Genomic DNA, 24,940 nt, shown 5'->3' on the forward strand with positions numbered 1-24,940 from the left:
CATTACCTCTACATACTTCATATCTATAACCATACTATCATATTCTCTACTATCCGTATTATTATATATAGTATATATTTATATATATATACATATATTTATTTATATTACCTTATATATACATACTATATATATATATACATTCTATATATTATCTATATATATATATAATCTATAGTATATATATATATATATAATATATAAGTGGTATATATATAGATATATTATTGTGTATATCTATATTATAATATATATTATAATATATATATATATATATGTGTATATATGTGTATATATATAGTATATATATATGTAGTATATATATATTATAGTATTATATATGTGTGTGTGGGATAGATATATAGATAAATACACACACATATATATACATACACACCACCAACACACATATAATATATATTATATATATATATATAACATATATATATATACACACACACACATATAATATATACACACACGACATATAATATATACACACACGCACATATATAATATATATGCGCGGATGTGTGTATATATAATTGTGTATGTATATATATGTGTGTTGTATATATATCATATAATATATATATATAGTGTTATATATATATTATTATGTGTGTATATATCTATACTATCTGTATATGCGTATGTGTATTATATATATATATATATTATATACATGCGCACACACTTAATATTTATTTAAACAAACAATAGTGTAAACACAAAAAAATCCCCAAAGTCTATGTAGGTCAGAGCTTATTTGGAGGTTGATTAATAGCAAAATGGTTGCCGGGAAGAAGCTGTTCCTGGACGTCACAGTTTTAAGGCTCCTTTTCTACCTTCCTGTTGGCAGGAGTAAGATGAGAGTTTGGCCAGGGCTGTGTGAGTCTTTGATATTGCTGGTAGCATAATCAGAGACCCTCTCCTCTGGATGTAATTCTGGGAAGTGAGCTTCATGAGAATGTACGCTTGCAAAACACAAAATGTTGCAGGAACTCAGCGGGTCAGGTGGCATCTGTGCAGGGAATGGACAGACATTTCAAGTCGGGATTTTTCTTCAGACTGATTGTTCTGGTGGGGGGAGGGGAGCTTGACTGTAGTGGGGGTGTGGGGAGAGAGGAAGTTCTAATCCCTCCACAGATGCTGCTTGACATACTGAGGTCTTCCTGCACTTTGTGTTCTGCTCTAGATTCCAGCACCTGCAGTCACTTATGTTTCCATGGTTAATCATCTTTTGTCCAGCAATCAGCATTTTGACTTCATGAACTTAAAGCTTTGTATCAGCTGTACCTTATTATTTGGATGCTTGTGTAAAACACAGCTCAAAAGGACTATCTAACAGCATTGGGGATCATCTAACTTTTCTTTAGTTTGTCATTGTTTTGTATCAAGTGGAGCAATTCTGATCCTTTGGATGAATGCAGGTTTTATTTATACATTAATATCAGATTTCAATGAACCAGAATAATATAATTATTCATGAACCAGGCCTAAATTGAGTGAATGTGGAGAAGATGTTTCCTTGTAGCGGAAGGCTCTAGGACAAGGCGGCACAGCATTAGAATAAAAGGACATACCATTAGAATGATGAGAAATTTCTTTAGCCAGAGGGTGGTGACTCTGTGGAATTCATGGCCACAGACGACTGGAGGGCATGTCATTGGGTATTTAGGTGGAAAATGATGGGTTCTTGATTAGTAAAGGCATTCAGGTTTACAGGGAGAAGATACTAGAATGGGATGGAGGAAAAAAACAGATCACCCTTGATCCAGAGCAGAGTAAGTTTTGCAGCATGATTAAAAGCCACGTAGGCAAGATATTATCTGGCAGGCTGAGTACTTTGGTCTGGAGTGTTTTAGGTCATCAGATAAATTATGCCCCTAGAGCTATTGTGTGCCTGTGGGTAGCATTAAGCTCTGGAGTCAACATAACAAAATAAAAAAGAGAGAATCCTGTTACTTGGTGTTAATTTATTATGTCTGTATATTTCATCATTAAGTTTAAAAGAGGAAATTTGAAAATTCAAGCAAAGAGCTGCAAATACTGAGTGGCTCAGACAGCATCTGTGCTGAAGAAAATAATTTCATGTTTCAGGTTAATGATCCTTCAGCAGTACATCGACGTCTTATTTCTTTGCATGGATGCATCCTGACTTGCTGAACAAGTTGTTTTTACTAATTTGCTTCAGATTTTGCAAGTAATACTTGGAAGAGACTATGTAGAGCTCTTCTTGTTAAAGCTTCAGTGACTCGCATGTTGCCTCACTTAAAATGTTTTTCTCTATTCTCTGCACCTTTCTCACCCCACTTTCAATGTAGGAAGACAATAGACCAAGTCGGAAGAAATGTGATCCATGCGTGAAGGTTAATGCAGGAGAAATCATTCAGGTCAGCAACACTGAAGTAGAACCATTTGGTAAGAAATTAAATTGTACAATGGTAGTTTCAAGCTTGCTTATTTTGTGCATGAACGGTTTAACGTTGTAACGGGAGTGCATTGATATCCTGTGCCTGACATGTTATGTTTCATTGGCAACAATTTATTTTTTGCATAACACCTGGGAACTGCTTGGGATATTTTGTGGAGAATTATCGACACAGATCAGACTATCACACAAACCAACCTCCCATCCATTGCCTCCATCTACACTTCTCGCTGTTTCAGCAAGGACACCAGCATAATCAAGGACCAGCCTTACCCCGGTCACTCCCTCTTCTCTCCTCTCCCATCAGTCAAGAGGTACAGAGGTGTAAAAACACACACCTCCAGATTCAGGGACAGTTTCTTCCCATCAGTAATCGGGCAATTGAACCATCCTATCACCAACTAGAGAGCAGTCCTGAACTACTATCTATCTCACTTTACTCAGACTTTACTGGACTTTATCTTGTACTAAACACTATTCTCTTTATCATGTATCTGCACACAGTACACAACTCGATTGTAATCCCGTAACGTCTTTCCGCTGACTGATTAGCATGTATTTCACTGTATCTCAGTGCACGTGACAACAATAAATTAAACTAAATTTGAAGCAATGCTGGAGATAATCCCTTAACGGCCAAGGGTATCATTAAATTTGGTGATAATTAAGGTGGCTAGAGTTAGAGATTTTGAGAGGGCTGGAGGATAATATGGATTGTGGAAACGGTGAAGGGTTTAGAAAACCAAGATGAAAAATGTTAATCAAAACACAAAGTGCGGGAAGAACTCAGTGGGTCAGGCAGCATCTGGGGAGGGGGTGGACAGGTGATGTTTCGGAGCAGGACTCTTCAGACTGATTGACGTCAGGCCCTTAAAGAGCCTTAGCAACTTATAGAGGATGATCTATTATAGATAGCAATTGCAAGGAGCAGTATTTCATACTGGATCCTTTTTTTTAAATCAAAAAAGCATTGCCCTAACATATTTTTAAATTGTTTTTTCATTTAAAACTGAAATGAACCACAGCTACCTCTGCAATCTGAAGTGACTATTTGTTTGCCAAGCATCAGTCTCCCTCTTTTGCTTTTGATTTATTGGGATAAGATTATTAATAGTAATTGGAATGATCAAAAAGCTCTTGTTTTCCAACCCAGGCAGGTTTTTTTTTCTATTACAGCAAATGTTTGAGCTTTCTCGGATTGCCTCGGGAGGCCAATTTGAAACCCCATTCCCCAAGGAATTTGTACCAAGTGTTTTATTTCGTCTGACAATACTCACTGTGATTGGCATGCAGAAAGCTCAGCGATTTCATGAGAGAAACATCTCTCAACCGCATTATTCTTTTGTTTGGATTTTGGTTGCTTTTGGAGTGGTGGTGCGAGAGATTTTTACCTTTGATACAAGTTTCCTCATGTCAGATAGTCCAGAAGGTAGAATTAGACCATTCAGCCCATCGAGTCAGCTCCGTTATTTGATCATGGTTGATCTATTTTTCCCTATCAACCCCATTCTCCTGCCTTCTCCCCATAAGCTTTGACACCTTTACTAATGAAGAACCTATCATTCTCTGCATTAAAAATACCCAACAATTAGGCTTTCACCACTGTCTGTGGCAATGAATTCCACAGATGCACCACTCTGGCTAAATAAATTCCTCCTCATTTCCAGTCTAGATGTACTTCCTTTTATTCTGGCCCTAGACTCTCCCACTACTGCAAACATCCTCTCCACTTCCACTATCTAGACCTTCCATTATTTTGTAGGTTTTTGTGAGATACTCCTACATCCTTTCAGACTCCAGCAAGTGTAGGCCAAAAGCTATCATATACTCTTATGCTAACCCAATCATTTCTGGGATAAGGGGAAGATAAACTCGTATTCAGTATCTGAGTTAATATGTTTGTGTAGGTTGTTCAGTTGCGGAGGTTTTTTTAATTCTGTGTGATATTTATGCCATAAATATGAAATATCTGTGGTTTAACCTTGTTGTCTTACAGTTTTAGCAGATGCAAAAAATGGGAGCACACAACTATTCGATGATCCATCCCAAAATATCAGTACATCTTCGAGAAGAAAGGGAATGGGACAATCAAATGAAGTTCCAAAGTCATTTGTCTCCTCTGCTTCAATTCCGGACCGTGGGAAGAACTCTTCTAAACACATTTCCAAAGCTCTGACTCAAATCAGCCCTGATCCTTTTGAGGGATGTGAGAATCCTGCTCTTGAGGTTGGGTCAATGGTTGAAGTACAATTAAGAAGCAATCTTGCCTACGGAGTTATTAGATGGATTGGTATACCAGAAGGAAAGGTGCAAAGGATGGCAGGAATTGAATTGGTAAGTTTTGTACTGGTTTTGTTTTCTGACCTGCATGATTGCATGTAATTTGATAAATATTTGTAAGATGCTTTTTGACAAATGTTATCAAATATAGACAAGATGTTGGAGTAACTCAGTGGGTCAGGCAGCATCTCTGGAGAAAACGAATAGGTGACATTTTGGGTCAGTGAAATCCTTATGGAAGTATGACAGAATTGGCTTGGTATAATTGTAAATTGTTCCTGGTGTGTGTAGAATAGTGTAAGTGTGCGGGGATTGCTGGTCGGTGTGGACTCGGATGGCTGAAGGACCTGTTTCCGCTAAACTAAAGAGACGATAAAATCAAATCAAAGACTATACATGAATACAATCAATTCATCCACAGTGTACAGATAAGATTGTGATGGGTTTTCACGTGTTGGGTGTCGAGGAGACATTTCTTCTTGGACAATCTAGAAGTAGAGATCTCTTTAAGAATAAGTGGTCCTCCTTAAGTGGACCTCCATTTAAGACAGATCTCACAAAACAGCTACCCTTCCATTGATTTAATTTATACTTTATGCTGCCCGGGCAAGTCTGCCACCATAATCAAGGACCACTCACCCCGGTCACTCTCTTCTCCCCCCTCCCATCAGGCAGGATCTTCAGAATTTTGAAAATACATATCTCCAGATTCAGGAACAGTTTCTTCATGGCTGTTATCCGGCAACTGAACAGTCCTCTCATCAGCTAGAGCAGTGGTTCTCAACCTTGTTTGCCCCATGCACCCCTTTCACCATATGTCAGAATGTCATTCCCCCCCCCTCCTTTCCAAGATTGTCTGCCTCAAAAAGTGCATTCCAAATAATATGCATATAATACTGAAAATCCTTTATTTTTTCCATATTAGTACATATACATATACATTTACAATTTTAATTGGATTATTTTTATAGTGGAGTTTTACAAATTAAATGCCAATTGAAAATGTTGATGGATTTATAAAACTTGAATAAAAGTAAAATAGTTTTTTTAATATTTATAATGAATTACTTAACAGACCAAACTGAAGCATAATGCAATAAACAAAAAGTTCAATAGAATACCAGGATATTGTAAATTTGTAATTAATTTTATTCAGATGAAGATTACAGTCAATGAGAAACCTGTGATTGTTTTTTCTTCGCCAATTCTGGGATACACGGAGGAGTGCTTGAAAGGGCACAACGCAGGTCATTTTCTACCTCTAATCTACTACGTTGCTTCGTTTTAATTTGCAACAGAGTTGAAAAGCCTGACTCACAAAGATATGTCGACACAAACGGAAGCAATGCACGGATAGCTCTTTCTGCCACTTTTGGGTAGGAATCGCACATCAAGGGCCAAAATTCTGTGATTGATTTCTCATCGAACATATCTCTTGCTCCCGAATTTCAGCTCCAGAAATTCATCTTGACAATCATCAGGAACTTTTTCAACTGACAATTTGAATGGATTTCGCACTAAATCCAACTCATCATCACTGAGTTCAGGAAAATATCGGCTGAATTCATTTTCCAGTGTTGTCAAATGCTGCAAAATTTCATTTTTTGCAAATTGTGGAAGCACCTTGTCTTCACCACCAACAACAAGAACGGATGACATTTTCTCAAACATTGCAACATTTTTTATATTGACCTTTCTCTTCCAATTTTCCAGCTTGCTCATGAAAGCTTTCAAGGCATCCATTTTATGATGTTTGTATTCCTTCCTTGCATCTGAAGATTCAGTTTATTCAGCTGCTCAAAAATATCAACCAAATAGGCAAGGCGCATGATCCATTCCTCATCATCCAGCCAGGCAAAAAATTCCATCTTACCCTGAACTTCAAAAAATAATTTGAGCTCATCTCTAAGCTCAAATATTCGCTCAGTTACATTTCCTCTTGACAGCCATCGAACATTTGTGTGGAAAAGAAGCAAATGATGGGCTGCATCCATGTCGGTACACAACTGCTTGAAAAGTCGTGAGTTGAGAGCTCCTCCTTTGACAAAATTCACAATTTGAATTGTTTGATCCAAAACCTTCCCTAGCGGAGCTGGAAGTGTTTTTGAGGCCAGTGCCTGACGATGGATCAAACAATGAATGACTTTCACTTTTGGAGCTCGCTTTTTCACACAAACTTGAAATCCTGATTTTGTCCCCAACATAGCTGGTGCTCCATCTGTACAGCACCCACAGATATTATCCCACAAAAGATTTTCTGATTCAAAGAAAGATGAAACCTTTTCCAAAATATCCGAGGCCTTGGTAGTTGTTTCAAGAGGAGAACAAAAGAGAAACTCCTCTTTAAATGAACCTGAGTGAACATACCTTGCTAACACCATCAACTGGGAACACGATGCCACATCAGTCGATTCATTAAGTTGAATTGAAAATAAGCCAAATGCTGAAGACTTGATCTCCCGCACAACTTGATCCTTGATGTCAATGGCCATATCGCTGATCCTCCTTTGAACAGTACTGTTTGATAGTGGAACCGCTGCAAGTTTTTTCTCCAATCCATTTCCCAACACAATTTCCACCATTTTGAGAGAGCAAGGTTTGATCAAATTTTCCCCAATTGTATGTGTTTTTTTCTGCTTTGCTATCTCCAGTGCTACGACATAAGAAGCTTCAGTAACCTTTTGGTTTGTTTCTTTGAATGCCCCTGTTGAATCCAGCTTCATCTTTTTGAGAGCATTCCCATGACGTTCAAACAAGTTTTTGTCCTTGTCCTTGTGTTGAGGATGAACATTCTGCAAATGTTGCTTCAACTTTGTTGGTTTCATAGAATCATTTGACAAAGCTTTACTACAAATAACACATTGAGGCCTTTCTTCTCCATTGATGATGATGGATGTGAATCCATATTCAATATATGAATGATCGTACCCTCTTTTTTTGACACTCATGACTGGGCTCCAAATTCTGTAAATAAAAACAAGAAAAAGTCAAAACTATAAATGGATATTTATAAAAGATAAAAATTTATAACAGATAAAAAGTGAAATATTTATCTTTATTTTTTATTTAATCAGCAACATGGCTGGCATTAAGAAGTAAATAATGCCAGTGACGCACAAAAAGAAATATGTGTAAAATGCGCAAATATGGGAGATTATGGTCCACGTTAACACCACAAAAACTAGAGAAGCACAGTCACCAATGTGAGTGCGAAACCAACAAAATACTCACAAAAAGTGGCAAAAAACACAGGAGCTAACAGAGAAAACCCGGCGTGACCTCTCAGTAGCGCGGATCATTGAAGACTGCTCAGAACTGCAAGCATTGAAGTATGAGTCACACGTCATCTGCGAGAGTGGGGGCCCGGCAGGGGTGCAGCGGCGTCGCTTCACCGAGGGGTAAGCGGGTGTAGGGGGTGGGGGTACTCGTGACAGGAGGCTAGGTCTAGGACTAAGCGAAGCGTAAGCTTTCGTAAGGGTACTTGCAGACGGACCACTCGGTGGCGCCTATGTCTTTCCTTTGTGGCAGCCCTGTCTATGGGTAATCTATTTTGATCCTTACGGTTCAGGAGCTTGTGGTGAACGGTTTGATAGGCTGCTTGCAGCAGGTAACCGATGCATACTGAATTTTGTGCCGCCCTGGGGAGCTCAAAGGCAATAAAAAGATCAACATTCTAACAGTTTGAGTTTGCTAATCTGTGGTCCCAATTCCCCCCCCTGAAAACCTGAAATCCCCCCCTGGGGGGAATTCCCCCCTGGTTGAGAACCCCTGAGCTAGAGTGTGGTCTTGAGCTCCCATCTGTCTAATTGGAGACCTTATGAAATTTCACTGCACACTGTGGAGGAATTGATTGTATTCATATGTCGTTTGTCTTTTCTGTGGCTGGATAGCACACAAACAAAAACCCTTCATTTGTACCCCGGTACCCAGGACAATAATAAATGAGATGAGATGAGATCAATTCTTTTTCTGAGGGTAGTGAGACTTTGGCACTCTTCCTCAAAGGGCAATGGCAGCAATATCTTTGAATATTTTCAAGGCAGGGGTAGGTAGTTTATTCATGAGCAAAGGTAGACAAATGTGAAGCTAACGTTTCTTTTTAAATCATTTCTAGGACTATGAGCAGAAAACTGGCTCTGATGGCACATTTGAGAAAAGGCAATATTTTGTCTGTGAAAAGAATAAAGCATTATTTATACAGCTTGGAGACTGTAAACCAGATGCACGTTTTCTCACACATGAACTAAAGAATGTGCGCACAACCCCAATTAATGCACCAGGTAAAATTGCTGTTCTTTGTTTGCTTTTTGGGACATTTGCTAAGACTGCTCTGAAATATTTTATTGCCTTTTGGTCAGAATAACGCAGATGTTTAGTGTAGAGATCCAGCATGGAAACGGGCCCTTTGGCCCACCGAGTCCACGCTGACCATTGACCACTATGTTATCCCATTTTCTCATCCATTCCCTACGCACTGTGGACTAGTTACAGCGGCCAATTAAGCTGCAAACTCGCATGTCTTCGGTACAATGCGGGAGGAAACTGGAGCACCCGAAGGAGACCCACGTGGCACAGGGAGAATGTACAGACTCTGCATATAGGCAGCACCTGAGATCAGGATCGAACCCGTATCTCTGATGCAGTGCTGCAGTGGCTCTACCAGCTGAGCCACTGTGCCACTCCTGTTAATGAATGTTGTGAGTACTTTCTGTAATAAGTGGTGCAGCGGTAGAGTTGCTGACTTAAAGTGCCAGAGACCCAAGTTCAATCCTGACTGCAGGTGCTGTCTGTACGGAGTTTATACATTCTCCCTGTGACTGCGTGGGTTTTCTCTGGGTACTCCGGTTTCCTCTCACTTGGTGGGCCAAAGGGCCTGTTACTGTGCTGTATCTCCATAGTCTAAAGTGTAACCAGTACAGCAGCAGAAAACCCGATTTTAGTACTTGAAAACCCCTAAGTTTCCATTCTATGAAGCAGAAACATCCAAGATTGCAATTGAGATAATCATACTGTATATTTAATTATGAGCTAGGGGTTGCAAAAAGATTGATCATTAGTTTTACTCCTTTAAAACTAAGTCTTGCTGTGCGTATTGGAAGTCCAGGATTATATGTTATGTTTTGGCTCTAAAAGTTAATCCACACTTTTTTTAATGCATATTTTTCGGTGCTGCATGATGTTAAGGCTTTTGGCCTTGGAATTGCATTTAACTTACTGGATTATGAATTTAATATGTGAGAACTAAAAATATTAATTTTGGTTGTTTCAATTACTAGAGAAAATGATAGCAGATCACACAATGGAAGAGGATGTTCCCCCAGTACGTGAGGATGAGGTGCAGCAGTTGATGGCAGGGAGAATGAAAGGGATTCAGGGACATTACAATTCTTGTTACCTGGACTCTACAATTTTCAGGTTTGGCTCCCGTTTCTAGGTTTGAATTGGTTGTTATGTGCCGCCTCTGTTCTTGTGAAAGCACTGATGTTGTGCGGTGCCATTTTTCTATGCTGTTGGACAGTTGTACCATAACGCTTTACTACAGGCAGTTCAAGATTAAAAAGTGGTAGACACAAAATGCTGGAGTAACTCAGCCCGCAGCATCTCTGGAGAGAAGGAATGGGTGGCGTTTTTCTGGTCGAGACACTTCTTCAGACTGAAGTCAGGGAAGTGGGTGGGACAGAGATAGATGTAGTCAGGAACAGTCAGACTGGTGGGAGAACTGGGATGGGGAGGTGATGGAGAGAGAGAGAGAGAGAGAGAGAGAGAGAGAGAGAAAGCAAGGGCTATAATGCACTGTATGCGGTGTATAATTTGGTTTCTGTGGCAAATAAGAACCAAAGTACTGGAGAACTTTATTGAAAACTTGCAGCCGATTTCAATGAGCAATACAATGAATACAACCCTTGCATTGATGCCAGCACTAAGCTGGACAAACATATACTGCTGCAGAAGTCCCAGTTTCCATTGCTAGCATTGGTTTAAATTGACAGTGGTGTTTTCTACTCTTTTGCTGGCCTCCTGTGCTCAGACCTCATGGAGTCGCACTGGACATGATCTGCTGCAGAGATCCCAGCTCTTGAGTTGATACATCTGCCCAAGCCAACGTCAGGTTTAAGCAGAGAAACAAGGAACTGCAAATGTGTAGAAAGGATCTGCAGTTGCTGGTTTACACTGAAGATAGACACAAAATGCTGGAACAACTCAACGGATCAGGCAGCATCTCTGGAGGAAAGGAATAGGTGACATTTCGTGTTGAGACCCGTTGGTCTGAGAGTCGTGTTAGAGGGGAAACTAGAGGTATGAAAAAGTTGAGAACAAAACACAGCCAGCACCAATGACATAGGAAAGGTGGAGCCCACAATGATCCATTGTTGGCTGTGGACGAGGACAACTGCAAATACTGGTTTACAAAATGACTCTCAGTACTGGAGTAACTCAGCGGGTCAGGCAACATAACTGGAGTATATGGATATGTGACTTTTGGGGACCCTTCTTCACCCCCTGAATTAGTCTGAAGAAGGGTCCTGACCTGAAACATCACCTATTCATGTTTTCCAGAGATGCTGTTTGACCCGCTGAGTTACTCCAGCACTGTTTTTTTCCCCAGGGTAAGCTGATGTGAACTCGGTCAATTTAAATGAAGGAGAGTAATTTGCTCCCAAGAGAAAAAAAAATATTCTAATTACTTTCAGTTAGTTTTTATGACATTTATTGTGTGGAGTGGAGCCTTTGCAGTGTTTTAAATGTAAAGGGAAAAAAATGCATATCCCAAGTATTTGCGAATGTCAAACATGATCGCTGGCATATAATGGACTTGACCACATTAACGTAATTGACGGGCTTGTGTGTGATGGTGGGTGGAGTTTCATTGAATGTACATTGATGTCTCTGCTGAGACGGCCCCTGTGCTGTGTAGGATGCGTCAGATATCCCGAGTGGGTCTGTACATTTGGGATAATTTCTAGGATATGTTTGTTCCCCCCCCGTGTGTGTTCTTCATTTTATACCTGAAGGCAGATTTTTACCTTAGCTCCATTGATATTTTACACAGGGCAAGTGTAGATTGGGGTCAATTGCAGTCACGGCCGGAAGTGTGAAGGGAGTATTTCCCTCTCGAAGCTGAATGTCATTCACAGAAAATGTTCTATTTCCAGCCCATTTATTTCAACATAGGTAAGAATGAATTCTACGGAGTTATGCCTCATTGTTTTACTTTTCATTAATTTTTCAGTTTGTTCACGTTCAGTTCAGTATTGGATGGTATACTTCACAAGCCCGGAGGACATGACGAGAAAATTCAACAAATACTGAGGGAGGATATAGTCAACCCATTGCGAACGTAAGTGAGAATCACAGTATCGATTCTGCAATGAGTCGTACTGCACAGAAATAGGCCCTTTGGCCCAATTTGTCCATGCCGACCAAGCCTCGTGCACCTGACAATTTTAAGATTTGTTCTTTTTTAAAAATATTTCAAAGTTATGGGCAAAAATAGTCTTTGGTTCCACTTTGATGATGAAGAGCCAACATGTGGCAGTGATGTTCCAGATTGAACGACATTCTCTGTTCAGTTTGCTGGTCAAGTCTATTGAAATAAAGAAATGATTTTAAAATCTAGGATCAAATAGAAGATTAGTCAAGAGTTTTTGTTATTAATTTCTACTTTGCAATGCTTACTGTGCAAATTGTTTGAGGGCAGGATTTGTCCGGATCTGGAATCATCAGTCATTTTCATAAGTGGAAGATTGGGTTTTCTAAATTCGAGCGAGCATTTGTACTGGCGGTACGAATTGTGGACCAATGATTGAAAATACAGTAAGCCCTAGCAATAACGGCCTTCTATAGAGCAGATTTTGGTTATAGCAGACCGATGCTCCCATTGCATCCTTTCCCCACTTTCGGCAGTTACCCAACGAGCTGGTACTACGTGGCGTGCTTCCTGGTCCAGTTTGTGGGATGGGAGAGAGCGAGCAGCAAGAAGGCGGTGTGAATACTGGGCTCTCCCCTGGCGCACCGCGTGTGGGGCTGGGAGCTGAGTGGCTCCCTGGCCTGAGAATCCCGCTGGTTTAACCCACCCCCACGGTGGTTTTTTTTCCCTCCTGGCTTGGGTTAAACTTAAACCCCCCTCACTAGGTTATAGCAGACAATTGGCAATCGTGAACAGCAGGTCCTCCCCCCTCCCCCCCCCCCCCCCCTACCTTGGTCCATTATGGTGAGGATTTACTGTATACCCCTTTACTTATGCCACTTTATTATATACACTTCTATTTCTTCTGACTAGTGGTCTAGTGGCACCAGATTAATTGGTAGAGAATACAACGTTTCAGTGAAACTATCAATTTGCTGTTGGAACGATTAAGAAATACGATTTCCATCTAGAAGCACAAGGACCCGCAGATGCTGGAATCTTGAGTAAAACAAAGTGCTGGGCCAAATCGGTGGGACAGGCAGCATCTGTGGAGGGAATGGATGGGCAATGTTTCATGTTGAGACCCTTCAGATAACATAGAAACATAGAAAATAGGTGCAGGAGTAGGCCATTCGGCCCTTCGAGCCTGTACCGCCATTCAATATGATCATGGCTGATCATCCAACTCATAACATTTCGGTTCAGGACCATTTTCAAGGGTGCGAACTAGAAGTGTTGTTTTTTCATTCCCTTTGTCGATCCTGTCTGGCCCGCTAAGTTACTCCAGCACTTCCTTTTTATTAAGATTTCCTGCCACTCATTCTTTGTCATTTACAGACTTTTTTACGTTGTCAGAAAATTCAGTGTAGTGTAGAAGTTTTTTTTAGATTCCTTTATTGTCATTCAGACCTTTCAGTCTGAACGAAATTATGTTGCCTGCAGTCATACACAGAACCAATAAAAACAAAACATACAATAAACACAAATTAAACATCCACCACAGTGAGTTCACCAAGCACATCCTCACTGTGATGGAGGCAAAGTCTTAGTCTCCGTCTCTTCCCTCCTTGTTCTCCCTCTGCGCTGAGGCGATCGATCCAGGCTTGCACGTTTGTAATTTTCTCTGTAATCTAGGGTCCGGATATTTAAATAAATATTCAAGATGCCAAGAGTTAACCACCAAATACTTTGATCCTAGGAATGGGTTTGTGAATGCAGAGAAGGTGATGAAATTGAGGAAGCTATTAGGATGTGACACGTTTGTTTCGGCAGAGAAGGGTAACTATTTTATTTTTCGTTAAGTATAAACATTCTCCTGATGCCGCCTTATTTTTGAGTTGCAATGTTTCCTTGTTTTTTTTTCATCAATCAGGAATGGCAACCAGGTTGGTCTAAATACATTATTGTGAAATTGGGACAGATGCTCATATCTAGAACAAAGTGTGGTCAAGGAAGTCTATGGAATGTAGGAAGGAACTGCAGATATAATATCTGTCTCAACCGCCACCCACGGCAGCGGGTCCCAGCGCTCGCCACCCTCTGTAGAAAACTTGTCCTGCACGTCTCCTTTAAACGTTGCACTTCTTACATTAAACCTATGGCCTCTAATGTTTGGTTTGTTCCCCTTATTGTTCAATACAATTACTTTGAACCAGCATGTTTGACCAACACCAGGATCTTCAGAACGATGGCATTCTAAAATACGTCTAAATTTGATCCTTTTAAGTTTTCCCTATGCTTTCTCGTCGATGTACTAAGATGGGGGGTGCATTTTTTTTCTGGATTGTATCTAACATTAAATGCAATAGGATATTTTTTTTAATTATAATTATTTGCCAAGCACAGGTGTTGACCCGAATATTCTATTGGCAAACTCTTGAGCGATAACCCAACATATAATAAGGTTTCCTTTAATGAAATCTGAATGATATTGTGTTTATAACTGCAGTTTATTTAACATCAATTATATTTTGTATTCGAGAGCCTACAAAACCAAGCATTATTTTGGATCTGAGTGCCTGTCTTCAAATCAGAGCAGTAACTAACCTATCATGAATGTACACTGTGCAATCTGCCAGTGCCCATCTTCCTGAACTATTGTAATAAATAACTACAATTAAAGTGAATAGCACGGTTCATGTGAACTTCTGATCATTTGCATTCTAGATCCAGAAGAGTTTATCAATGTCCTACTGCATGAAGTCTTGGCGGTTGATCCACTGCTAAAGATCAGGTAATTTTCTTTTTTTTAAGCTAGTGACATTTCTTCGTAGACATCATTTCTGATCAGTTCATGTCCATTAAACGAATCCAACTCAGAAGCTAAAAGAGATTGAACATAAAACAATGAGAGAAGAACTTAGCTTATCAAGCATCTGTGAAAGCAATAGATGTATGTCCATGTTTCAGGCCAAAGCTCTGCATCAGGGCTGGATAACGGCAAACGCCTTTCACCCTCACAGATGCTGCTTGACCCACTGTATTATCTCAGCATTCTGTTTTTTGTTCCAGCTTCTCCCCACTTGATATCAATTGTGATCACCAAAGTATAGTTTGAAAAACAGATTTTTATGATTCAAACTGAATTTGAATAGATTCTGGTACCAATTGGACTAGTTTTTAAGACTTCCCTTGGAAGCTCTGTCATAATTTTGAAATTGCCCTTCATTACGAATGTCATACATTCTAGCTTTAATTTCTAAACTCTTTAATTTTGTCAAGAGAAAAAGTAGAAGAAAAAAATGCATTAAAAGTAATGAAAATGTGTTGTTTCTGTCACTAGCTGTCCCAGATTTTAATCTTGAGTTTCCCTTGTAAATATTTGTTCGATAGTAACAGTTTTGTTTTACATTAAAAAAGTTGTTCTGAATTTTTCAAATTGATTTCAACGTTGAAATAAATCTCATGCTCATTACAAGAGGGCATTTCTTTCACGTCCTGTGTCAGCTTGGATGTCCCGAAGATCTTGATTAATTTATATCTTTGCTTCTGGACTCACCAATTGCCCTGATATTCTTAGTTTAGAGATACTGTGTAAGCAGGTCCTTCAGCCCACAGAGTCCACACCAAACAACGATCACCCATGCACACTAGGGACAATTTACAGAAGTGAATCAACCTACAAACCTGTACGTCTTTGGGATGTGTGAGGAAACCGGAGCACCCAGACGCAACCCACGCGGTCACAGGGAGAACGAGCAATTTCCGTACAGACAGAGCCTGAGGTCAGGGTCGGACCCGGGTCTCTAGCGCTGTGAGGCAGCAAGGGAGAGAAAATTATCGATTCCCTGTATAATTTTGAAATCAAAATGATCTCCACCCATGGCGATTGCAAACGACTGCAGATGCTGGAATCTTGAGCAAAAAACAAACTGTTGAAGGAACTCAGCCGGTCAGGCAGCATCTGTGGAGGGAATGGACAGGTGACATTGGGTTGAGACCCTTCTTCAGATTCGATTAGGGGGAAAAGAGATGGTATTGGGGCAAAGCCTGGTAAGTGATAGGTGGATACAGGTGAGTGAGTGTGATGGGAAGATGGGTGGAGTAGACTTTACTTTAGACTTGAGATACAGCGCAGAAAGAGGCCCTTCAGTCCAATGAGTCCTCGCTGACCAGCAATCACCCCGTACACTAGCACTATCCTACACACTATGGAAAATTTACAATTTAATAGAAGCCCACAAACCTATAAGTCTTTCGAGTGTGGGAGGAAACTGGAGCACCCAGAGAAATCCCATGTGGTCACAGGGAGAACGTATAAACTCCACACAGTAGGTGGCAACAACTTTCTCCCCTCAACACCATCACTCTGAAGATACATCTCAAACAGTGTTGTCTGTCCATCTACCGCTAGGCTGTAGGGGGATGCATTTTGCAATTTTTAATTTTTAATTGTTAATTATTGGTCTTTTTAAGTATTTATTGCTCTCAGGTAGTGTCCATACTGTATTCTATGTATTTTCTGTCTGCATTCGTTTTGAATCTGTGGGTTTGTTGGTTGGGGGCTTCTGGACATCTGAATTTCCCTGAGGGGATCAATAAAGTATTTATTATTATTATTATTATTAAGATGCTGCCTGACCCACTGAGATCCTCCAGCATTGTGTTTTAATCTTCAGCCATGTTTGTTCACGTATTTTAATAAAAAGAACAAATCGGATTAACTTGTTTTGGAGGACAATTCTGAAAATTAAATTAGAATGTTTAGTTCTTGTAATTTTTACACTGATTTTAACCATAGAGTTCTCGTGCAGTGGCCATACAAAGTTTAAACACTGATTTATGTCTCGGATTTGAACAAATAAACTGGCAATCCTGGAGCAATTGGTAGATAGTAGGGCAAAGGCCAGAGATGAAAAGACAAAAGGTGTGAGATAAGAGGATAAAGATAGAAGAGGCACAAAATGTGAAGCCAGAGGAAAGAATATAGGTGGAATGGGAAAGGGAGAAAAGAATGGGAATTCAGGTGTGGCCTCTCAGCCCCCTCCCCCTGCCCCCCCTCACCTGCATCCACTTATCACTTGCCGACCCCCTTGTTCCGCCCCCACCAATTTTCCAGCTTTCTCTTCCCCCCCCCCCCACTAAAATCATTCTGAAGAAGGATCCCAACCCGAAACGTCGCCTATCCATGTTCTCCAGAGATGCTGCTTGACCCGCTGAGTTACTCCAGCACTTTGTGCCTTTTCTTTTTGTAAACCAGTACCTGCAGTTCCTTGTGTCTTCATTAACTCATTACATCTTCATTTTTCTCTTTCCTTCTGATGTTTCCTCGGTAACCTAAATTAAAACTGGTCTCCTTGCAATATACATACAGTTTCTGAAAATAAACTATGGTCAAATCCTAACCCCTTTCTAATTTTATTAACAGTTTGTTTCTAGTTACTGTACTGATGGCTGTAAGTGATGACATTTTTATTGATGTGGACACAAGAATAGTGTTATTCTTCATGTGCACACTTCAGGTCGGGTGAGAAAATTCAGGAATGCAACTGTTATCAGATAATCCTGGATAAAGATGACACAGTTAAAGTGCCAACTGTACAGTTTCTCCTGGAGCGATCCTTCCTCTCCTGTGATTTGAAATTTGAGGAGGTTGGTTGCTCTCTTTTCTAAAACACTAACGTTTTCTCTTAAATATTTCACTTTATTAATGTTCAGTGAGTTGCTTCGCAATTAACGTTTCAAAACCCACTAAGAAATTCAGAACAATCTGCTTCAAATGTTTTCACTAGTACTATAAAGTTTAATTTGTGGACCAGTTTAGAGATACAGCAGGGAAACAGGGCCTTGGGCCCACTGAGTCCGTGCTGCCCACTGATCGCCCATTCATGCTAGTTCTATGTTAACCCACCCACTCCCTACACATAAGGGTGGTATTACAGAGGGCCAATGAACATACAAACACAAGGACAATGTAGCACCTGGAGGAAACCCATGCATAACGTGAAAACTCCACGCAGCCAGCACCTGAGGTCAGGATCGAACCCTGGTCTGGTGCTGTGAGGCAGCAGCTCTACCACCGGGGCCATTGTGCTGCCCATTCATTCTTAAAGAAGTTGTGTAATCACTAGGCATTTTGGGCTGCAAGTGAATTGCAAGTTGGAGTTAAGGTGACCAAGCCTACAATAGTATTAGTATTTATTGTAAAATTGCTCCTTCACTTATTCAGGGTTCTATGTGCTACTGGCTTGAAAAGCTGTTTTGATTTACAAGGTAAGTCATCATGGGCTCTCTTGGTGAATTGTAGTGCATTTCATTGTTGTCAATTGACAGTTGTAATGCATTATAATGTGATGTAAGTTTGAGTAATGCCCAAACTATCAAGGTCCCTTTTCATGACAATATGGATTCAGTTTTAGGCCAGTTTCAGGTACCTCCTTTCTTTCCAATGCTGCATTTTGCACTTCACTGCCAATAAATTGAAATAAAAATGTGGATCAAGGTCTCTCTGACCTTGTGATCGGAGTGCAACACAGCACGGTTTGGGAACAGCTCCATCTAAGACCGCATGAAATTGCAGAGCATTGTGGACGCAGCCCAGACCATCATGCAAACCAACTTCCCTCCCATTGGCTTCATCTATACTTCATGCTGCCTCAGCAAGGCCACCAGCATAATCAAGAACGTCTCACCTCCCTCGTCTCACCTCTCCCATCAGGCAAGAGGTACATAAATGTGACAAAGCACACCTCCAGATTCAGGTACAGTTTCTTCCCAGCTGTTATCAGGCAACTGAACCAGATTGTAATTATGTATTCTTTCCGCTGACTGGATAGCACGCAACTAAGGCTTTTCACTGTACCTCGGTACACGCGACAAGCAACTCAACTCCTCTCTCCAACTAGAGAGCGGTCCCGAACTACCATCAACCTCATTGGAGACCCTTGGACTATCTTTAATTGGACTTTAGTGGACTTCTATCTTGCACTAAACGTTATTCCCTTTATCCCGTATCTGTACACTGTGGACGGCCTGATTGTAATCATGTATAGTCTTTCTGACTGAATAGCACGCAACAAAGCTTTTCACTGCACCTCTGTACATGTGACAATAATACATTAAATTAAACTGTGCTGTGTACAATATCTAAAATTTTAGGTAGATATTAAGTGTTGAAGCTGGCATTAGGAAATATTGGGGCAATGTGGAGTTATATTATCAAATAGTTACTAGCATCTCCCAACTTTCCAATGGTATTTCAATTTCAGATCCCATCATGTCTTCTGGTGCAGATGCCCAGGTTTGGAAAACAGTTTAAAATGTTCACAGAAATCATGCCCTCGCTGGAACTAGATATTACAGACTTACTCAACAACTGTAAGTATTGGTTGTATATTTATAATTCAGTTAATTGTGTCATAAAGATTCCGTTTTCTTTAACAGCATTGCATGTAAAATGTGCAAGTGGTTTAATAGTAGCAAATCACTATAAACACTATACTGTGATTGCATCCAGCTATCAGTATTTGTACATTGAGTAGTATTTGTACAGAAATAAAGCACAAGTACATTGAATACAGATGGTTTCTATTGCTGTTAAAGCTGTAAAATTACAGCTTTAGTTCAGAGATAGTGTGAAAACGGGCTCTTCGGCCCACCGAGTCGGCGCAGTCGAGCAATCACCCGTAGACTAGTTCTGTCCTACACACTTGGGTTAATTTACAGAAGCCAATTAACCCACAAACATGCATGTCTTTGAAATGTGGGAGGAAACCGGAGCATCTGGAGAAAACCCACGTGGTCACAGATAGAATGTACAAACTCTGTACAGACGGCACCTGTAGTCAGGATCGAACCTGGTCTCTGGCACTGTAAGGCAGCAACTCTATCGCTGCGCCACTGTGCCGCAGCTTGTGAGTCCTTTCTGTGGATCTCACAAACAGCAGTGATTGAAATGGTATTAGTCACACATTTTGTCACATGAATTACTCAGCAAGTTATGTGCATTCAAAAAAAGACGCAGAGTGCTGGAGTAACACGGTGGGACAGGCAGCTTCTCCACAGAACATGGATAGGTGATGTTTCAGGTTGACCAGACTCCCCTGTATGTACACCCACATACTTTATTTGTTCAAGAGATGGGGTTGTCATTGGCAAGGCTGCCATTAATTGTCCTGAAATAGGCAGCGCTGTGCCAGTTTCAATAGGTCACAGAAAGTGTTTGAAACATTCATTGATCGAATGACAGGCAAGATCTCATGAAATGCTGTGATCATATCGTCACTAAAAGACCAGATTGTATTCAGGTGGCAGAATTTCCTTCCGTTTTAACAACAATCAACTTGCAGTTACTAACACTCTTGTTATTTGTTTTATATCACTCTATAACACTGTCTGTATCTCTCATTTCACTTTCCCCTGACTCTCAGTCTGAAGAAAGGTCTGGACCTGAAACATCACCTATTCCTTTTCTCCAGTGATGCTGTCTGACCCACTGAGTTACTCCAGATATTGTGTCTATCTTTAATTTAAACCAGCATCTGCAGTTCCTTCCTACACCATTGTTATCCAGTCAGTGGATTTCAACTCCATGTCAATGAACGCAACCACGGTACTTTGTACAGCTGCCAATACTAGACAGTATTCCATAGAACACCGAACATTACACCAGAGAAACGGGACCTTCGTCCTACAATATCCATGTTACACATAATGCCAGGTTAAATCTCCTCTGCCTTCATATGATCTATATCCCTCCATTTGCTGTATATTCACATGTTTCAAATGGCACTGTCATATCTGACTTCAGCACCACCACTTCAACACCACATTCCAGGCATCCACCACTCTGTTTAAAAAAAAAAAACTTGCCCTGTGCATCTCATTTAAATTATGCCGCTCACATTTTAAAGCTATGCCTTTTTGATATTTGCACCCTGTGGGGAAAAAAGGTTCCGACTGTCTACCCTATCTATGCCGCTGATTATTTGTATTCTTATATCAAGTCACCCCTCAGCCTCTGACACTCCAGAGAAAACAATCCAAGTTTGTCTAACTTCTTCCTAACGCTAATATCCTCAAATTCAGGCAGCGCTTTGGTAAACCTGTCTTGCACCCTCTCCAAAGCCTCCATATCCTTGCTGCAGTGGGGTGAACAGAACTGCACATAATACTCCAAATGCAGCCTAACCATGACTTCCTGACTCTTGCACTCGATGCTCCAACCGATGAAAGCAAGCACACCTTCATTACCACTCTATCTACTTGTGTTGCCACTATCATTCAGCTATGGACTTGGACTCCAAGATCCCTCTGTACATCATTGCTGTTAAAGGCTTTGCCATTAACTTTTACATCACTGACATAGCCTAGATTCATCACCGCTTGGAGTATGGATGAAGCGAGACCAAGCTTTGCCAAATCTGATAACTCATTCTGTGTGTTTGAAGAATGTAGCAGTTTTGTTTTTTGTTCTCTGCAGCTCTGAGGCAGTGCTTCATTTGTGGAGTGGTGGCAGAATATGAATGTGCTCAGTGCCTTCTGGATCCAATGCTGAGTCCGGGTGCTATCAAGCAGTACTGTTACACTTGCAACAGCCAGGTATGGATTCATTATCAACAAATTAATTGAGTACTAAACCAATGACACCACAATCTTTTCAAATCTAAAATTATGGGTTTGAACCCAGACAATAATGAAGACTGAATATTAAAACTTGCCAGATTGAAATGTAGTTAGTTCCACTCTATGGGCGGCACGCTGACGCAACGGTAGAGTTGCTGCCTTACAGCGCCAGAGACCCGGGTTCGATCCTAACCACAGGTGCTGTCTGTATGGAGTTTGTACATTCTCCCTGTGACCTTGGTAATTTTCTCCGGGTGCTTTGGTTTCCTCCCACACTCCAAAGACGTACAGATTTGCAGGTTAATTGGCCTCTGTAAATAGCCCCTCATCTGAACGGAAGATCGGTATGGACTTGGTGGGCTGACGGGCCTGTTTCCACGCTGTATCTCTAAAACTAAACACTTTCATTACATCGAGTCATACGCTATAGAAGTAGACCTTTCTGCCCTCCATCCCCATGTGAGTATCAGGTATCCATATGTACTTGCACTTCGACCATGGCCTGCCATGCTTTCGCAATGCAGCTGCTCTGCTAGATACTTGAATGTGTGCATCTGCCTCCTCTATCCACTCAGGCCATGTTCCAGATTCCAAACCACCCTAGATGAGAAAGTTCTTTCTCCGATCCCTTTGATGATCTTGCCCTAAAAATATGTTCTCTGGTTTAAAATGTCTCTGCTAAGAGGAAAAGTTTCCAATATACTCTTATCTATGCTCCTTATAATCATGTCGTCCTCCATTGAGTCCCGGCTCAGCCTCCCTCTACCTTGTGGATAAATAAGCCAACCTGTCCAGTTTCTCATGGCTGAAACGCTACATCCTGGTGAATGTCCTCTCCAGTGCAAACAACATATAGTGTGGTGACCAGTTCTGTACACTCTACTCCAGCTGTGGTTTACCAATGTCTTATTAAGTTGTAACATAGCCTCCTGGCTCCCATGTTCTGAGCCCCAGCTGATGAAGGCACATATCCCATGTACCGTTTCCCTGTGCTGCTCCCCACCTTCAGGCTCTTTGGACTAGTGCAGCAAACTCCCTCCATTTTTCAATATTCTCAAGCACTAACATTGAATGTTGTACCCAGAACAGTACAGCGCAAGGAACAGGCCATTCAGCCCACAATGTCCATGCTGAACACAATGCCAATTTAAACTGATCTCTACTGCCTGCAAGTGATCCATATCCCTCCATTCCCTGCATATTCATGTGTTTATATTAAAGCCTCTTAAATGGCACTATTGTATCTGTCTCCACTTCTCCCCTTGGCAGCACATTCCAGGCATCCACTACTTTCTCTGTGGGGGTAAAATCTTGCCCTGCACATCTCCTTTAAATGTTGCCCCTCTCACGTTAAAGCTCTGCCCTCTAATCTTTGACATTTCCACCCTGGGGGGGGGGGGGGGGGAACGTTTCTGACTGTTTACCATGCCCATGCCTCTCATCAGTTTATAAACTTCTATCAGGTCTCCCCTCAGCCTCCGACATTCCAGAGAAAACAATCCAAGTTTGTCCAACCTCTTCTTGAAGCTAAAATACCTCTAATCGAGGCAGCATTCTGGCAAACCTGAACCCTCTGCAAAGCCCACACATCCCTCCAGCAATGTGGCACTCCCATGCATAATGTCCTAGCTTATTAGTCCTGCTAAAGTGCATCAGGAAATGCTCTACTCTTACCAACTGATCAACATCATCCTCTGACTGCTAACTTAAGATAAACTTGATGAGTACATTTACATTCATCCTCCCATCATCAAAGCCTGCATCCACAGATTGCTGCATTCCAAGATCTAGTGAAAAAGCCACAGTAGGTGCTGATTTACAACTGGCCACAGGGCGGCGCAGTGGTAGAGCTGCTGCCATACAGCGCCGGGCCCCGGGATTGATCCTGACTATGGGTGCTGTCAGTACAGAGTTTGTACGTTCTCCCTGTGACTGCGTGGGTTTTCTCAGAGTGTTCCGTTTTCCTTCCACACTCCAAAGATGTACAGGTTTGTAGGTTAGTTGGCTTTGATAAAATTGTCCCTGTTGTGTCAGATGGTGATCACTGGTTGGCCCGGACTCGGTGAGAGCCAAAAGGCCTGTTTCCACGCTGTATGTACAGGTACTGATGTTGGTCTTTTGTGGGCCTAGGGGGCCATGTTGGAGCCGGTTTGTAAATCCCTTTCCCTGGTGAATCTAACTATCAGTTTTATATTTAAAAGCGTTTGCGCATCGTTACTAATAATGAGATGTTCTAATACATTGTTCATGAATCCAAAACTGTTGAATCTCACTTTGTCTCCAATATTTTGCTCTGGGATTTTTCCTCAGGTTCATTCCCACAAGGGGAGGAAGGACCACCAATTCCGAAAATTTCCTTCTCCGATCAATGTTTGCGTCAAAGCCCCTTTTCCACGGCACAAGATGGAATTGTTTGCAGTACTTTGCATTGAAACCAGCCACTATGTGTCATTTGTGAAATATGGCACCAGCAAAAATTCATGGCTGTTCTTTGACAGTATGGCTGATCGAATTGGTAAAGTTCTATTGGATATATTACACACACACACACACACACACACACACACACACACACACACACACACACACACACACACACACACACACACACACACACACACACACACACACAGTATACTGGTCTTCACAAGGATAGACATAAAATGCTGGAGTCACTCAGGAGGTCAGGCAGCATCTCTGAAGAAAAGGAATAGGCGACTTTTTGGGTCGAAGTCCTACTTCAGACTGAAGGATTTTGACCTGAAACGTCGCCTATTCCTTTTTTCCAGAGATGCTGCTTGAACCTCTCAGTTGCTCCAGCATTTTGTGTCTATCTTCGGTGTAAACCAGCATCTGCAGTTTCTTCCTACACCTACTAGTCTTCCCTCTGGTTTACAGAAGATTAAGGTTCCTAACAAACCCTTTGTGTGAAATTCCCTCAGCAGGAGTTATAGTGAACCTTTAACTTTAGCAGGAGATACCAGTTTCTGTAGATTGTGAGAAGTTAGAAGTTCTCCAACAAAACACAAAGTGCTGGAGGAACTCAGCGGATCAGGCAGCATTTGGGAATGGTATGGACAGGCGACATACCATTGGGTCGAGACCTTCCTTCAGACTTTTTTTGCAGGATAGTGGTTATCTGAAATGTGCAGGTAGAGGAGATGATAGAGGCAGATACAATGACAGCGTTTGCAAGGCATTTGGATGGGAAAGGCGTGCCTAATGCAGACAAATGGATAAGCACAGATTGACAT

General features: G+C 41.1%; 1 protein-coding gene across 2 annotated transcripts in view; it reads left to right on the forward strand.

The window, feature by feature from the left end:
- LOC116986378 (ubiquitin carboxyl-terminal hydrolase CYLD-like) overlaps positions 1-24,940 on the forward strand; it is a 30,550-nt gene that overhangs the window by 2,441 nt on the left and 3,169 nt on the right. The window contains exons 3-13 of one of the 2 annotated variants that reach the window (XM_033041856.1): positions 2,328-2,424; positions 4,431-4,768; positions 8,829-8,994; positions 9,991-10,129; positions 11,946-12,053; positions 13,822-13,901; positions 14,790-14,856; positions 17,585-17,714; positions 19,331-19,439; positions 21,544-21,662; positions 23,997-24,201. In XM_033041856.1, coding sequence (XP_032897747.1) covers positions 2,328-2,424; positions 4,431-4,768; positions 8,829-8,994; positions 9,991-10,129; positions 11,946-12,053; positions 13,822-13,901; positions 14,790-14,856; positions 17,585-17,714; positions 19,331-19,439; positions 21,544-21,662; positions 23,997-24,201 — 1,558 coding nt within the window. The remainder of the gene's footprint in view (positions 1-2,327; positions 2,425-4,430; positions 4,769-8,828; positions 8,995-9,990; positions 10,130-11,945; positions 12,054-13,821; positions 13,902-14,789; positions 14,857-17,584; positions 17,715-19,330; positions 19,440-21,543; positions 21,663-23,996; positions 24,202-24,940) is intronic. The other variant, XM_033041857.1, reaches the window with a different exon arrangement.

This window comes from Amblyraja radiata, chromosome 23, assembly GCF_010909765.2.
Source record: "Amblyraja radiata isolate CabotCenter1 chromosome 23, sAmbRad1.1.pri, whole genome shotgun sequence".
NCBI lineage: Eukaryota > Metazoa > Chordata > Chondrichthyes > Rajiformes > Rajidae > Amblyraja > Amblyraja radiata.